The sequence below is a fragment of the Papio anubis genome, chromosome 12 (assembly GCF_008728515.1).
Source record: "Papio anubis isolate 15944 chromosome 12, Panubis1.0, whole genome shotgun sequence".
Taxonomy (NCBI): domain Eukaryota; kingdom Metazoa; phylum Chordata; class Mammalia; order Primates; family Cercopithecidae; genus Papio; species Papio anubis.
In genome coordinates, this window is record NC_044987.1 from 112,282,155 (window position 1) to 112,299,070 (window position 16,916).

The following is a 16,916-nucleotide window of genomic DNA, read 5'->3' on the forward strand; positions in this document are numbered from 1 at the left end:
GCCCTTTCAACTTTCCGTCTGGTCCTTCAATGTTAACATCAGGGCCTTCAATGTCCACTTTGGGTCCTGAGACATCAATGTCGGCCTTGGGCAGGTTTACACCCACTTCAGGGCCCTCTGCTTTGAAGCCAGGCATGCTGAACTTGGGCATTTTCATCTTGGGCATCTTTAGGTGCCAGTCTGGACCTTGGACATCGGGGGCATTTACATCAACTTTGGGGCCCTTGATGTTCACATCTGGTACTTCAATTTTACCTTCTACCTCAGGCACAGACACATCTACATCCCCCTTGATTTGGGGTCCTTTGAGATTTAGGTCAACATCCGGCATAGAAATACTGGGGGCTTTGAAATGCATATCAGGCATCTTGAACCTAGGGCCTTTCAATTTGCCCTCTGGTCCCTCAATGTCAATGTCTGGCCCACTGACGTCCACATGTGGCCCTTTAAGTTCCCCTTCCAATTTGGGAACATCTACATCCACCTCTCCTTTTGCCTTGGGGCCCTTCAAGTGTAGATCGAGGTCTGGCATAGAGATTTTGGGAGCTTTAAAGTGCATATCTGGCATCTTGAACTTAGGAGTTTTCCACTTGCCATTTGGGCCTTCCACAGCTACTTCTGGCATGTCAGCATCTAATTTGGGACCTTTGACATCCAATTCTGGACCTTTTAACTCTCCTTCCAGCTTTGGGGCAGAAACGTCAACATCTCCTTTGATTTTGGGTCCCTTTAAATTGAAATCGACATCAGGCATGGAGATCTTGGGGGTCTTAAAGTGCATCTCAGGCATCTTAAACTTGGGGCCCTTCAGCTTCCCTTCTGGACATTCAAGGCTCACATCTGGGACTTCGACATCCACCTTGGGTCCTGAGACATCAATGTCAGCCTTGGGTAAGTTCACATCCACTTCAGGGCCCTCTGCTTTGAAGCCAGGCATGCTGAACTTGGGCATTTTCATCTTGGGCATCTTCAGGTGCCAGTCTGGGCCATGAACATCCACATCTGGGGCATCAATGTCACTTTAGGCCCGCTGATGTCAACATCACAAGCACTTTTCATTTTCACCTTCTACTGTAGGCACAGACATCCATCCCCTTTGACTTTAGGGGCCTTTCAAGTTTAAGAAGTTCACATCGGCATGCCTGGAGATCTTGGGGTCTTAGGGAAATTGCATCTCAGGCATCTTAAACTTGGGCCCTTTCAACTTTGCATCAGGACACTCCAGCTCAACATCAGGCACCTCCACATCTACACTGGGGCCTGTTAAATCTCCCTCCAATTTTGGTACAGACATCCACATCCCCTTTGACTTTAGGGCCTTTCAAGTGTAAGTCCACATCCGGCATGGAGATCTTGGGGGTCTTGAAGTGCATGTCTGGCATCTTAAATTTAGGGCCTTTCAACTTTGCATCAGGACACTCCAGCTCAACATCAGGCACCTCCACATCCACACTGGGGCCTGTTAAATCTCCTTCAATTTTGGTACAGACACATCCACATCCCCTTTGATTTTGGGGCCTTTCAAGTGTAAGTCCACATCTGGCATGGAGATCTTGGGGGTCTTGAAGTGCATCTCAGGCATCTTAAACTTGGGGCCCTTCAGCTTCCCTTCTGGACCTTCAAGGCTCACATCTGGAACTTCAACGTCCACCTTGGGTCCTGAGACATCAACATCAGCCTTGGGCAGGATTCCTCCCTTCGAGGCCCCCTCTGCTTTGAAGCCAGGCATGCTGAACATGGGCATTTTCATCTTGGGCATCTTCAGGTGCCAGTCTGGGCCATGAACATCCACATCTGGGGCATCAATGTCCACTTTGGGTCCTTTGATGTCAACATCTGGCACTTTCATTTCACCTTCTGCAGCAGGCTGGACACATCCATCGCTGACTCGCGTGGCACCAGGTGGCAAAGAGTCCCACATCAGGCATGGAGATCTTGGGGGCCTTGAAGTGCATCTCAGGCATCTTAAACTTGGGCCCTTTCGACTTTGCATCAGGACACTCCAGATCAACATCAGGCACCTCCGCTCCCACAGAAGGCCCTTTGATATCAACTAGCGGCCCTCTGAGATCACCTTCCAGTTCTGGCTCAGAAGCATCTATCTCTCCCTTCAGTTTGGGTCCCTTCAAATTCAAGTCCACATCTGGCATGGAGATCTTGGGAGCTTTTATATTCAACATGGGCATCTTAAATTTGGAGCCTTTCAACTTTCCTTCTGGTCCCTCAATATCCGAATCAGGAGCATCAATGTCCACACTGGTTCCAGACACATCAATGTCAGCCTTTGCTTGAATTCACATCCGCCAGGGGCCCTCTGCTTTGAAGCCGGGCATACTGAACTTGGGCATTTTCATCTTGGGCATCTTCAGATGCCAATCTGGGCCTTGAACCTCCACATCTGGGGCATCAATGTCCCACTTTGGGTCCTTTGATGTCAACATCCGGCACTTTCATTTCACCTTCTACCTTGGGGACACAGACACATCCACATCCCCTTTGACTCTGGGGCCTTTCAAGTGTAAGTCCACATCCGGCATGGAGATCTTGGGGGTCTTGAAATGCATCTCAGGCATCTTAAACTTGGGGCCCTTCAACTTCCCTTCTGGACCTTCAATATCAATATCACCAACATTCACATCCATCTTAGGGGCTTTCACATCAATTTCAGGACCCTTCAAATCTCCTTCCACTTTGGGAAGGGAAACATCTACATCAGTTTTCAGTTTAGGAGCTTTCAAATTAAGCCCAACATCAGGCATAGAGATTTTGTGTGTCTGTATATTCATGCTTGGCATCTTGAACTTAGGGCCTTTTAGTTTTCCCTCTGGAGCTTCAAGATTCACATCTGGAACATCAATGTCCACCTTGGGTCCCGAAACACCAATGTCAGCCTTGGGTAGGTTCACATCCACTTCAGGGCCCTCTCCTTTGAAGCCAGGCATGCTGAACTTGGGCATTTTCACCTTGGGCATCTTCAGGTGCCAGTCTGGGCCATGAACCTCCACATCTGGTGCATTAATGTCAACTTTTGGGCCTTTGATGTCAACATCGGGAGCTTTTATCTCTCCTTCTACTTTTGGAACTGTAACATCATAATCTTTCATTTTAGGACCTTTCAAATGCAAACCCACATCTGGCATGGATATCTTCTGAGGCTTTATATTCATTTCCGGCATCTTGAATTTAGGACCTTTTAGTTTTGCGTCTGGACCTTCGATATTCACATCTGGAACATCAGCATCCACCTTGGGTCCTGAGACATCAAAGGAGTCCGGCCTTAGGCAGCTTCATCACTTCAGGGCTCTCCTTTGGAGCCGGGCATGCTGAGACTTGGGCATTTTCACCTTGGGCATCTTTAGGTGCCAGTCTGGGCCATGAACATCCACATCTGGAGCACTAATGTCAACTTTGGGCCCTTTGATATCAACATCTAGCACTTTCATGTCACCTTCTACCTCAGGCAAGGACACATCCACATCTCCCTTCAGTTTTGGCCCCTTAAGATTCAGGTCCACATCAGGCATGGAGATCTTAGGGACAGTGCATCAAACATCTCGGCTTTCCAGGGCCCTTCAGCTTTCCTTCCGGGCCCTCAAGGCTCACATCTGGGACCAGCATCCACCTTGGAGTCCTGGGAACATCAATGTCAGCCAGGCCAGGTTCATCCACTTCAGGGCCCTCTGCTTTGGAAGCCAGGCATGCTGAACCGGGCATTTTTCATCTTGGGCTCCTTCAGGTGCCAGTCTGGGCCATGGTATCCATCCGGGGGCATCAGTGTCCGCTGGGTCGGCTGATGTCGGCATCTGGCGCTTTCATTTCTGCCTTCTGCCGCCCGAGCGGACAGATCACGTCGCTGGCTTTAGGGCCTTTTTAAGGAGTGTAAGTCCATCAGCAGGCATGGGAGATCTTGGGGTGTGAAGTGCATCTCAGGCATCTTAAACTTGGGACCTTCTGGTTTCCCTTCTGGACCGAGGCTCATCTGGGCTTCAATGTCCACCTTGGGTCCTGAGACAGCAATGTCAGCCTTAGAACAGTTCCACATCCCTTCTAGGCCCTCACCCAGCTGGAGACTGGGCATGCTGAACTTGGGCATTTTCATCTTGGGTATTTTCAGGCTCCAGTCTGGGCCTTGGCCTTCCACATCTGGTGCTTTAATGTCTACCTTGGGACCTCTGATGTCCACATCTGGAACCTGCATCTCACCCTCTATCTTTGGTGCAGAAATATCTACATTTCCTTTCATTTTGGGTCCTGTAAGATCCAGGTCAACATCTGGCAGAGACATCTTAGGAGCTGTGAAGTGCATCTCAGGCATCTTAGAAGCAGGGCCTTTCAGCTATTCCCAGGTCCTTCAGGCTCAGATCTGAGCCTCAGATCTACTTTTTTGGGTGCAGAAATATCCCACATTAAGCTTTGGACAGGTTCACATCCAATTCTGGCCCCTCTCCTTTGAGGCTGGGCATGCTAAATTTGGGCATTTTAATCTTTGGCATCTTCAAGTTCCAGTCAGGACCCTGCATTTCAACATCTGGGGCACTGACATCTACTTTTGGGCCTTTCAGGTCCCCTTCCAGCTATGGCACTGTCATCATATTCTCCCTTTACTTTAGGACCTTTCATATGCAAGTCCACATCAGGCATGGAGATCTTGGGGGCCTTGATATTCATCTCTGGCATCTTGAACTTGGGCCTTCAGCTTTCAGCTAGGTCCTTCCAATATTCACATCTGGAATAACATCTACAGCGGTCCTGGATATCCTTCAGCCTTAGGCAGAGTTCACATCCCTTCTGGGCCCTCTGTGACCAGGCATGCTGAACTTGGGCATTTTCATCTTGGGCATCTTCAGGTGCCAGTCTGGACCTTGAACCTCCACATCTGGGGCATCGATGTCCACTTTGGCACTTTTAAGTTCAACATCAGGAACTTTAATCTCACTTTCAACCTTTGGCATTGTGACATCATATTCTCCCTTTACGTTAGGGCCTTTCAAATGTAAGTCCACATCAGGCATGGAGATCTTGGGGACTTTGATGTTCATCTCAGGCATCTTAAACTTGGGCCCTTTCAATTTCCCTTCTGGTCCCTCAATGCTCACATCAGGAACACTAACATCTACCTTGGGCCCGGAAATGTCCACATCAGCCTTGGGCAGGTTCACATCCACTTCTGGGCCCTCTGCTTTGAACCCTGGCACACTGAATTTGGGTATTTTCATCTTGGGCATCTTCAAGTGCCAGTCTGGGCCATGAACATCCACATCTGGGGCATCAATGTTCACTTTCGGGCCTTTGAGTTCTCCTTCAAGCTTTGGTACAGTTACATCATACTCTCCCTTCACCTTTGTACCTTTCACGTGCAAATCTACATCAGGCACGGAGATCTTTGGTGTCTTGACACTCATATCAGGCAGCTTAACATCAGGGCGGCCTTTAAGCTTCCCCCGCAGACCCTCTATGTTGACATCTGGGGCTTCCACACTGACCTTGGGCCCTGAAATACTGACATCTCCTTTGGGTAGAGTCATATGCACATCTGGACCTTCCCCTTTGGCTCCTGGAGTGCTGAACGTGGGCATTTTCATCTTGGGCATTTTCAGGTTCCATTCTGGGCCATGTGCTTCGACATCTGGGGCACTGATGTCCACTTTGGGGCCTTTGACATCAACTTCAGGGACTTTGACTTTCCCTTCTACTTTGGGGAGTGTAACATCTACACCCCCTTTCACTGTAGGTGTGGCCACGTTTAAGTCTACTTCTGCCATAGAGATCCTACAGGTTCCGGTTTTCCCAGAAGGACTGCCAAGCCTGGGGCCTGTCAAGGTTCCCTCTAGGTTTGGGATCTCTATGTCCACTCTGGGGCCTTTAACTGCCACTTGAGGGCCTTTAACATCACCTTGCACCCCAGGAGCAGAAACCTTAATATCTCCTTTCAGTTTAGGAGACCCAAGGCTCAGATCCACATCCTGCATGGAGATTTTAGGTTTCTGAATAATCATTTCAGGAGTCTTGACTTTAGTACCTTTCATCTTTCCTTCCAGCCCACTAGTAGCAATCTCAGGCAGGCTGACATCCCCAGAGACCCCAGGAACAGTCACTTCACCTGTAGGCAGTGTCACATCAATCCCAGTTTCCTCTCCCTTTGCACCTGATACAGAGAACTTGGGGACTTTCATCTTGGGCACGTTCAGTTTGCTCCCAGGCCCCTGAACATCAATGTCAGGGGCCTGAACTTCCACACTGGGACCAGTGATGCTACCCCCAATTTGGGGAGCAGAGGCGTCGACCCCAATGCGCCCCTGTGGCTTGGCACCTTTCAGGCCTAGGTCACCCTCAAGTGATGGCCCAGTGATTTGGGGCCCCTTCAGCTTCCCCTCAAGGCCCTCAATATTGGCAGAGGGCACGCTGACTTCCAGCTGAGGGGCTTGGATAGTCAAGCCTGGCTTGCCGCCCTTGTGCCCCATAGAGACTTCAGGTGCAGAAACCCTCAGCCCTGCCTCTGGCGTCTGGCCCTCAGGCCCTGTCAAGACACCAAATTTTGGCACCTTCATGGTGGGAATTTTAATTTTGCCATGATCACCACTCTCCAGAGATGGGCCCTGCACCTCTACTGCCCCACCCCCAAGAGAAGATGAAATGTCCACTGCTGGAACTTGGACCCCTCCTCTGCCACCCAAGTCCAAGCCCTTTGCACTGACATTGACACCTGAGCCTCCCACCTTTATCCCAGGCACGGTGACCTGGAGCTTTGAGTGGCCAGCGCCTTGGAGCTCTGGTCCTGAAGCAGAAATGGCCCCTGCTCGGATATCCACAGCAGAGCCTGGCGTTGGAGAGGCTGCCCCCGAGCCCGAGGGCAGTCTGATCACGGTCTTTCCAGACTGGGTCTCCACATCCACATTGGAGATTTCAGTCCGTTCATGTCTTGGAATCTTGATCTTGAATTCAGGGCTACTGATGTCTATGTCCTTGGCTCCTTCCCGGCCGGTCACATCCACAGTGTAGGCTGTGACCCTTCTGGTCACCGTGATGGTGCGGCTCTGGGTCTCCCCAAGGTCTCCTTCCACTCCGTCTTCCGACTTCAGCCGTGGCTTGATCTTCGTGGTGTAGATGCGCTGGTACTCCTCATCATCCCCGCTCTGCAGAAAGACACGCCGGGCAGAGGTTGCAGCAGAGTCTGCCTGAGTTAGCAAATGCCCGGCCACAGCCCAGCCGACAACACGTTGCCTGTTTCCCAGAGAAGCTGGGACCAAAACAGAGGTCCATGGAGCCTCCTGGGCCACAGCACAAGGGAGTAAAGAAAGGGGTTGACAGTCACATCACAGGAGGAAATCAGAAATTCTCCGGAGGTCATACCGGGAAGCAAAAACCATGGGGAGGGAGTGGGAGGTATACTCTTGGACTGGAAGGATTTCCATTCAGTTAGAGATTCAAATCGGCCTGTGCCAGGGAGACCTCCCAAGAGACCGGGCCCTTCAGCTCCCAACTCTCAACGCACTGGCTCGTTTGTTTAACCAGGAGGGGAATTTTCTCAGAGGCCCTTGTACCCTGGAAAGCACTTGCTGAGCCTAAGACTGATTGTGCTTGGGTTAACAGTCTCACTTTGAGGACCCATTATTTGTTAAATAAACAAGCCACGAGAAGGAACAATGTCCCCACAGGCACTTTGCTGTCCAGCGTCTGACCCACAGAATGTATCAGGCCTCTGCAGAGAGAAAAATGGTGCCTGTGAGGTGGAGCTGGGCACCTGTGAAGTCATTTGAAAGGCTCTTGCAAAACAGCCAACCTTCCTCCTAGCATCTAGGGCCGGGCTGCACAAGTCAGTTCCCACACTGTGGCCGCTCTGAAGAGAGTCATTGAAGACATTTAGGGGCAGCACAGCCACATGTCACATGAAAGCAGAAAGAAACAGGGTGGCCAAGAGATCAAGCGAGTGAAGACAGGTGAGAGGAGGAGAAGGAGCAAAAAGAGAGGCTCCGGAGGCAGATGGGAGGCTCAGGAGTGGGGTCAGCAGGCTGGCGTGGCCGGGGGAGCTCAGGGCACAGATGGGCCAGCGAGGTACTCACCAGAACCACTTCAGAGCTGCGGGAGCTGAAGACTTCACGGGTCCAGGTCTGGCCAGGCTCGGGGGAGCGGTCCCCCTTGCGGTGCAGCTTCAGGCCCACCGTGTGGTGCCCCATGGTGTTCAGCAGCTGGGTCACCTCGTCCGACTGCAGGTTGTCAAAGTAGATGGTGGCACCCACAATCTGGTCCCCTGAGCAGGGAAGAGCAGGAAGCAGGTAAGGCCCAAAGAGCCTCAGGGAAATCGCACATAGCCACCACACACTGGGCACTGAACTAACTTGATCTCATGACCACCCTCAAGGTGGGCGTGGTAATACCCATTGTACAGACATGGAAACTGAGGCTTAAAAAGGCCAATTTGTGGGGGCCAGGCACGGTGGCTCACGCCTATAATCCCAGCACTTTGGGAGGCCGAGGCGGACGGATCGCCTGAGGTCAGGAGTTTGAGACCAGAATGACCAACATAGAGAAACCCCGTCTGTACTAAAAATGCAAAATTAGCCAGGTGTAGTGGCGCATGCCTGTAATCCCAGCTCCCCTGGAGGCTGAGGCAGAAGAATCGCTTGAACCCAGGAGGCGGAGGTTGCACTGAGCTGAGATGGTGCCATTGCACTCCAGCCTGGGCAACAAGAGCAAAACTCCATCTCAAAAAAAAAAAAAAAAAAAAAGCAAGGCCAACTCGTTTGCCCAAATCTGCAGAGCTAGTGGGTGGTGGAGTCAGATCTGAGGACCAGGTGTCCACTACCCCACACAACTGCCTCCCCTGAGGACCACAAGTGACAGACACAGAGTGGCCAAGAGAGGGCAGGGCTTGGGTACCGCCCATCCTGATGCCACTGGGAACAGGCCCTCGGCAGCCACTCGCCCACTTCTGCCTGCTCCCTGCCCTTCCCTCCAACACCCCTACTGACCCCCCAACCTCCAGCACCCAGTCCATACCCTGGAGACTCACCCTCCTTGACCACCCCAGTGCGGGCCGCAGGGGAGTTCTGCGTCACTTCCTGCACAAAGACGCCGTCATCCCTTTGGGCGATGGTCAGCCCGTGGGAGCCGCTACCCTGCCAGTTGGGCAGCAGCAGCTCCCGGGTTGTCTCCTCCTCCTTCTCCATCTGGGATGAGGTGAGGAAATGGAGCTGGGGTCAGTGCGGGTGGGAGGACGTTAGGGCACGGGAAAGCTAGCGATCTCCGGTACTATAAACTCCAGGAGTGGGGCCCTCGGCAACGTGCCTGCCCCTGCAGCCGGCTCACCTGCCAGGCGAGGTGTTGGGGATGGGTTACCTCGTCTCACGTCCTTCCACTGTGGAAGTTCTCCCAAGGCATAACAAAGAAGATGGAAATGAGATAGCAGAGGCAACTGGCCCCAGCGGCAGCCAGTCCTTCATCCCTGTCCCCCACAGCCCCAGCCTCCCATCCACACGGGGCCCACCCTCCCCACATCCCATCACCTCCGCCTCTCTCTGCCTCTCCCACCTACTGACCTTTGCAGGATTCCGCTCAGGAGCAAATGCCTTGCCAGGAGCCCGCCCCTCCTTCCTCTCTTCCCCTCAGTCTCTCTCGTCAGGATCTCGGTCACAACCTAGGGGAAAGTTCATGATGATGCTCACACTCCGGTCAGCAGTCAGCTTGCTCCGAGTCCCCACCCAAGGGACAGCCGGGTCCTCTGCTACCCAGGCCAGCTCACAACCCCGACCCCCACCACCGCCATCAATTCCACTCGTCCATGACTCTCCAGCCTGGCATAGCAGAAAGGGACTTCAGAGGAGCCAGACTTGGAGTCAGATCCTGGCTCTGCCTCCTTCTAGCTGTGGGACCCTGGCCAAGACACTTCACTTTTCTGAACCTCCATTTCCTCATCTGTGAAAATGGAGGCAATAAAGGAGAAAAAAATGAACACCAGCCGGCAGGAGCCGCTTCACATGCACATTCTCACCATATTCTTTTTATTTTTTTCTTTTTTTCTTTTTTATTCTTTATTATTATTATTTTTTGAGATGGAGTCTCGCTCTGTCACCCAGGCTGGAATGCAATCGTAGATCTTGGCTCACTGCAAGCTCCGTCTCCCGGGTTCAAGCCAGTCTCCTGCCTCAGCCTCCTGAGTAGCTGGGACTACAGGCGCCCGCCACCATGCACCATGCCCAGCTAATTTTTGTATTTTTAGTAGAGATGGGGTTTCACCGTGTTAGCCAGGATGATCTCGATCTCCTGACCTCGTGATCCACCTGCCTCAGCCTCCCAAAGTGCTGGGATTACAGGCGTGAGCCACGCACTCGGCCTCGTTTTATTTTTTTGGGACAGGGTCTGGTTCTGTTACACAGGCTGGAGTGCGGGGGTGCGATCACAACTCACTGCAGCCTCAACCTCCTGGACTCAAGTGATCCTCCTGCCTCAGCCACCCAAGTAGCTCGGACCACAGCCACGTGCCACTACAACTGGCTAATTTTTGTATTTTTGGAGAGATGGGGTTTTGCCATGTTGCCCAGGCTGGTCCAGAACTCCTGGGCTCAAACAATCCCAAAGTGCTGGGACTATAAACAGGAGCCACCGCGCCTGGCCTCGACCCACATTCTCAACCACAGCTTCAAGAGGGAGATGTTACTGTGCCAACTTCACAGACAGAGACTGAGTCTCTGAGAGAACAGCTTACCCGGGGTACACATGACAGCACAACTATGCTGGGCTTGGACCCGAGTCTGTAACTCCTTTTTTTTTTGAGACGGAATCTCGCTTTGTAGCCCAGGCTGGTGTGCAGTGGCATGATCTCGGCTCATTGCAACCTCCCCCTCCCGGGTTCAAGCAATTCTCTGCCTCAGTCTCCTGAGTAGCTGGGATTACACCCAACACGCCCAGCTAATTTTTGGTATTTTTAGTAGAGATGGGGTTTCACCATCTCGGCCAGGTTGGTCTTGAACTCCTGACCTCGTGATCTACCCTCCTTGGCCTCCCAAAGTGCTGGGATTACAGGCGTGAGCCGCCGCGCCTGGCCCACCAAGTCTGTAACTCTTTTGCCTACCCCATCCCAGGTCTGCCGCTTGTAACAGGTGGGAGCCTCCTCAGAGGCTGCCTCCAAGGAGGAATGGCAGTGTTCCACCTCCCTCAGAGACAGAGACTCGGGTCACCTGGTCTCACCCAGTCCCCAGGACCAAGGTGGTGCCTCACCAGCTGGCAGCTCTGGGAGCCCTGCCACAGGAAGCTGCCTGAACAAAGGAGGTCCCAGCCCCACCAGGCACCACCAAAGCCCTAGAGGCTAGAGCCCAGATGAGCCCGACTTGGCCCAGGGTGAGTCCAGGCCCACTGGCTGCCCACACCAGGCCCTGAGCCAGGCCCCTTTAAATGCAAGCATTTAGTAATAAATTCGCCCTCCAGCCACAGGATGAGCTGTCATCTGCAGGCGCCCTGGAAAGATACCAGGCAGGACTCTCTCCGCACAGGGCCACGGACTACAGCCACCACACAAAATGGCGGCAGTGGCCACCAATTGAAATGGTGTGAGGAACACTATAAGTCATGGGGAACCTGACCCAAAGCCCCGCCTACAGCTGTTTACATCCAAAAAGTATCAACAGTCAATCAATGCACGTATACCGGCTGCCTCCCTATGCCCAACACTCTACTTTGCACTGCAGATGGAACCGGCCAGGGATGGACACAGCTGGGCCCGGCACCTAATCATACGCCGCATTAGACGGTGACCTCACGTCACTCACGCACCCATGTGCCGGACAGGGAGATTTAAGACTCAGTTTCTGTCACAGACACACATCAGATGAGCACGGTGCACTAGCTGTGACCGATTTTGCCGCAGAATATTCCAGAAGGCTTGGGAGCTTTCTGGGGGAAATGAAATGTACATGGGGTCTTGAAGGCGCTAGAGGTGACCTCTGAGGACAAGACTGTGTCTCTTAGGAATTTGTGGGCACTTAGCAGTTCCTATCTCAGGCAGATCACAACACGGATGAAAGAGAAACACAGACCCCAGCCCCCGACAGCCATCCTCCCGTTTGACAACACGGTGTGGACGACGTGTCTCCTTGTCAACACAGGTGCTGGCTACAAGGTGAGCAAAGACTCTGAGCCTGTGGGCTCAGGTGCAAACTGGGGAAAACACCTCCTCCCTTCCGGCCGCAGAGAAGGCTGCGACGGGAAATCACTCTGACCCTTCCCAGAAACAGCAAAGCTGGGGCTTAAATGGCACATTCTCTCCCAGTGTCCAGTGCTCAGCAGCTAGCCCTGCAGAAAAGGAGCCGGGCAGAGGCAGGGAGGGAAAAAAAGATTCCAGACTTCATCTCTCAGACAGAACTGAAGCCACCCCTTCATATCGCCCAGACACCCCTGTCCTCCTCCTGGAGCAGGGCCCCTTTGCTCACCCCAGCATCCTGGTGCCGTGCCAGCAGCCAGCGATGGGAAGAGAGCTAGCTGGGCCAGATCACCCTCGCCCACACCTCGGCCCCACCCTCCCTTTTTCCCTCCCTCCCCAGTGAGTCACTGCAGCTGGCTGCAACAGCTCCAGACCTGCAAAGGGTTGAGCCTAAAACCCAAAGGACAAAGTGCCTCCTGGGCCAGATCCCCAGGTGCCAGAGGAACCAGAGCTCCCCTGCAGACAGGCAGTTAGCTTCCCTGCCAGTGCCTCAGGCAGAGTCCCAGGGCAGAAGTCCCTTTAGAGGCCCAGGACAGATTTGCTACCTGCCTCAACCCACGTGGTTCCTGAGGAGGAGAGAAACCATCCTAAGCAGACAAGCGATCCAATAGCCCATGAGGACGGGAGCCATTGGACCCGAGGCTGCAGGTTGGCCCTGGCAGGGCACCCAATGGCTTCCCGGCCAGGTGGGGCTGCCAACCACCCTGCCCGCTCTGGCTCTGGCCCTGCTGTCCTGGCACAGCCTGGAAGGACTCCCCTCCCATCTGACCTGGGCCATTCAGTTCCGAGGAGGGGCATGGAAATACTGAAGGGAATAGTGAAGGAGCAGCGTGGGATACTATGTAGCCGGGGTTCCCCTTTCTCCATTCTCCACGTTTGGTCCCAGCCCTCAGTCTCTCCTCCCCCTCTGGAGCCTGTCTCAAGCCCAGGTGGCCCTGTCTTCTCCTCCCACACAAGTTAGGTTAAGTCAGGCTTTCCCCAGAGGCTGAGGGCTCTGCCCTGTTGCTACCCAAAAGAGTGTCTTTGGAGCTTTGGGGAATTCTGCATGATTCAGCCAAGTGCCATAAGCCTTCAGAGCTAGGAGAGACCTAGAGTCATGCCACCCAACATAGCAGCTACATGTAGCTATTTAAATTTAATCAATTAAAATTCCGTTAAATTAAAATTGTAGCTCATTGGCTGCACTAGCCACATTTCAAGAGCTCAACAGTCACATGTAGCTACTGGCTACTATATTAGCATGCACACAGAACACTTCCCCTACTGCCGAGAGTTTTATGGGACGGCACTGCCTGTTACTTAAGGATGGAGAAAGTAAGGTCCAGAGAAATGAGAGAATGGGAGTGTGCTGGGGCCCTAGTCCCAGAGCCTGCTAGCACACAGCCCGGTGGTCCACCCCACAGCCTCCCTCGTGATAGGAAGAAACGAGGCAGAGCTAGGCGCACTGGCTCATGCCTGTAATCCCAGCACTTTGGGAGGCCGAGGCACACTGATCGCTTGAGCCCAGGAGTTTGAGATCAGCCTGGGCAATATGGCAAAACCCTATCTCTATAAAAAATAAAAACTTAATTTTTTTAAATAAAAAAAGAAGGAGCAGGGCCAGAGTGGAGACTCCCTAAGGCAGAATATTGCTTGGAGGGCAGAAAAGAGTGAGATGGTGAGGCCACGCCAGCTGCAAAGGTGAGAGCACGCATGCCTGACACCGTGGGACAGGCTATAATTCAGGCCAGAAGCAGCGAGAGAACAGCCCATCCTGTCACTTCAAAACTGCAAAGAGGATGTGCCGAGCAGCAGGGCTCTGCCCATACCCTGCAATTGGGCACGACGCCAAGTAGAAGCAGGAGAACTCCAGGAAGCAGATTCTTGACCCCAGCAGATGGCCTCTGCCAGGGGTGACCTCCAGAGGAAGCTCCTTCCTCCACTGCCCTCGGAGAACAGTACCCCTTCCCATGGCGAGCCAGTATAAAGACAGCCAGGATGGAAACCAGGCCAATTGCTGCAGCAGCTAGAGACAGCCCTGCAGCCAGCGTCAGTGTGGAGATGGCAGGAATTGATACACACACTCCCCCAGAGACAGGCCACAGGCCTCTGTGCCCAAATGCACCAAACCTGAGGACAAGATACACACCACAGGGGCCCACGACTAGGCATCCACCCAGCATAGGCGGGACACAGGGGGCAACCCTCCGAGGGGAAGAAAATCACCCCATCCGTGGTAGGGAGGGCACCAGCCACAGTGAAACTTCCACCCAGCACGGCGGCACGCACGTGGGTCAATCAACCCACCACACACACAAGGCCAAAGAGGAGCAGTCCTGGCCGGGCGCGGTGGCTCAAGCCTGTAATCCCAGCACTTTGGGAGGCCGAGACAGGCGGATCACAAGGTCAGGAGATCGAGACCATCCTGGCTAACACGGTGAAACCCTCTCTCTACTAAAAAATACAAAAAACTAGCCAGGCGAAGTGGCGGGCGCCTGTAGTCCCAGCTACTCGGGAGGCTGAGGCAGGAGAATGGCGTAAACCCGGGAGGCGGAGCTTGCAGTGAGCTGAGATCCAGCCACTGCACTCCAGCCTGGGCGACAGAGCGAGACTCCGTCTCAAAAAAAAAAAAAAAGAGGAGCAGTCCTCATCCCAGGAACGACGTGACTCACGCCCAGAGTCAGAGACCCTACCCGAGGGGAAGCCCCCAACATTTGGAACCAGGAGGAGAGGGAGGCTATTCAGAAAGACACGCCCAGAAGACAGTATGCTCTGCTCTCATAAACACTCATCAGGAGGCAAAGAGGAACAGAAAGCTCGTGTTGAAAGAAAAAAAAACCCCCACACAAGTAGCGAGAAAGAGAATTCTGCAGAGCATTCTTGTGTGTCACAGACGGTGTTGTTGGCAACATCCCATGCCTGGGTTCTCATTCAACCCCCAAATGATGATGCTATGTGCAAAGAACTAATATCCTTACTTCAGAGATGTGGAAACAGGCCCAGGAGATAACACTACTTGCCCAAGTGTGAGAGAGTGGAAATGCAAGCCCAGGAGTCTCTGACCCCCAAGGCCAACGGTCTTTGCCCAGCAGAGGGATGAAGGTACAAGGAAATACACAGGATGACACACAGGAGAACCCACAGAGGCAGATGCACAGAAGAGAGACCTACACTGGAGTAAGAGCTAGAGGGACAACGACAGGAAGATGCAGAGACCTCCAAACCCCCTTCCCCACACTCCAGCCTCAACCCGGCCCAAGCTGTGGGCTGCAGACCCAGAATGGACGGTCCCAGGCATCCCAGGGCTCTGCATATGAGGGGCCTTTTGCTTCTGGGGCTTACTGAGGCTGGGGCCCGAGGGGGTCAGGATCCTGAGCTGCCCAGCACCCAACTCACTTTGACCTAGATTTCTCTTGGGCCCCAGCAGGTGGGAGACAAAAGAACCATCTCCTGGGGCTCAACCGGCACCAGACTCACGCTAGAGGCCAGACTCACGCTAGAGGCACCAGACTCATGCTAGAGGCCAGACTCACGCTAGAGGCCAGACTCATGCTAGAGGCACCAGACTCATGCTAGAGGCCAGACTCATGCTAGAGGCACCAGACTCATGCTAGAGGCACCAGACTCATGCTAGAGGCCAGACTCATGCTGGAGGCACCAGACTCATGCTAGAGGCGGGCAGAGCAAGACAAGCATTTCCACTTCTAGGAGATGGAGACAGTCATGACACGCAGACCCGCGTTCCAAAGGAACAAGGAGAAACACAGGGTTGACATCCCTTCCAGGGCCTGACCCTCCAATGGTCCCCCAAGGATGCAGCTGCCAGGCTTGTTTAGGAAAAAACGTTATGCCCCATTCTAACTGGAGCAGAAGTGCGCAGACATCTCAGAGTCTAAGCCAGCACTGAGGACTTTTACAAACCCACCTAGCTGATTCTGGGCAGCATGCAGGGAGGTGGGGCAGATTTGGGAGGTGGAATTACCAGGAAGAATTAGATGAACATGTTGCAAGACACATGCAACTTGGGCACCTTCAGAGAAAGGCACACAAGCGCGCGCACACACACACACATACACACACACACACGGAAACCCTCGGCCCCATTCTCCACTCTACACAACCCAGGGCAGCCTGCAGCCCCAGCCAGCCTTCACCTGCTCATAACAGACAGTTGTCCTGGAGGCCCCTACACCTGTTCACCTGGTGCCTATGTCCCCTGAGCCTGCGCCTCCCCCTCTGTGTGTGCACCTGCCTGGCCTCCTCCCTGCTCCCTGCCCTTAGGACAGGGAGGCACCAGTCCAGTCACAACTCCCACCAGGAGAAGTTTTCCCAGCTTTGTCATTCCAGCCCTCCCCTCCCCATCACCCCCTTCCCCTGGCCCCTCACATCATGCTGACTTCCAGGGCAGCCCCTACACCCCGACTGCAGCCAGCTGGTTGTTTTCTGACTCTGCTGTGACGCTTTTCTCCATCTCTCTCTACCCCGGCCACGCACAGCCCCCTCCCATGCTCCAGTGAGCTCGGAAGCCCTGAAGCTCCAGGCTCTCACGTCCAGCAGAGACGGAGATTCCCTCTTCCCTCCCTGGCCAGGAGGGACTCTCTGCGCTCCTTGAGAAAGGGGGCTGGGGACAGCATATTATCCAGTGGGGAGTCCCCACACCTGGACACAGAAGCAGGGAAGTGTGGGCCTTTACCCAGGACCCCTGGGATTAAGACACCAACTCTGAGGGTGGCGTCCTATAGGA

At 53.6% G+C, this 16,916-nt stretch overlaps 1 protein-coding gene across 1 annotated transcript in view; it reads right to left on the reverse strand.

Annotated features, from left to right (window-relative positions):
* AHNAK (AHNAK nucleoprotein) overlaps positions 1-16,916 on the reverse strand; it is a 31,703-nt gene that overhangs the window by 10,810 nt on the left and 3,977 nt on the right. Inside the window, 20 exon segments of the mRNA XM_031653640.1 lie at positions 1-1,020; positions 1,023-1,059; positions 1,061-1,292; positions 1,294-1,477; positions 1,480-1,857; positions 1,889-2,414; positions 2,416-2,475; positions 2,478-3,540; positions 3,542-3,687; positions 3,689-3,780; positions 3,783-3,870; positions 3,872-4,336; positions 4,339-4,407; positions 4,410-4,587; positions 4,589-4,690; positions 4,692-4,714; positions 4,716-7,133; positions 8,061-8,248; positions 9,011-9,167; positions 9,537-9,634. Coding sequence (XP_031509500.1) covers positions 1-1,020; positions 1,023-1,059; positions 1,061-1,292; positions 1,294-1,477; positions 1,480-1,857; positions 1,889-2,414; positions 2,416-2,475; positions 2,478-3,540; positions 3,542-3,687; positions 3,689-3,780; positions 3,783-3,870; positions 3,872-4,336; positions 4,339-4,407; positions 4,410-4,587; positions 4,589-4,690; positions 4,692-4,714; positions 4,716-7,133; positions 8,061-8,248; positions 9,011-9,167 — 7,426 coding nt within the window. The 5' untranslated portion in view covers positions 9,537-9,634.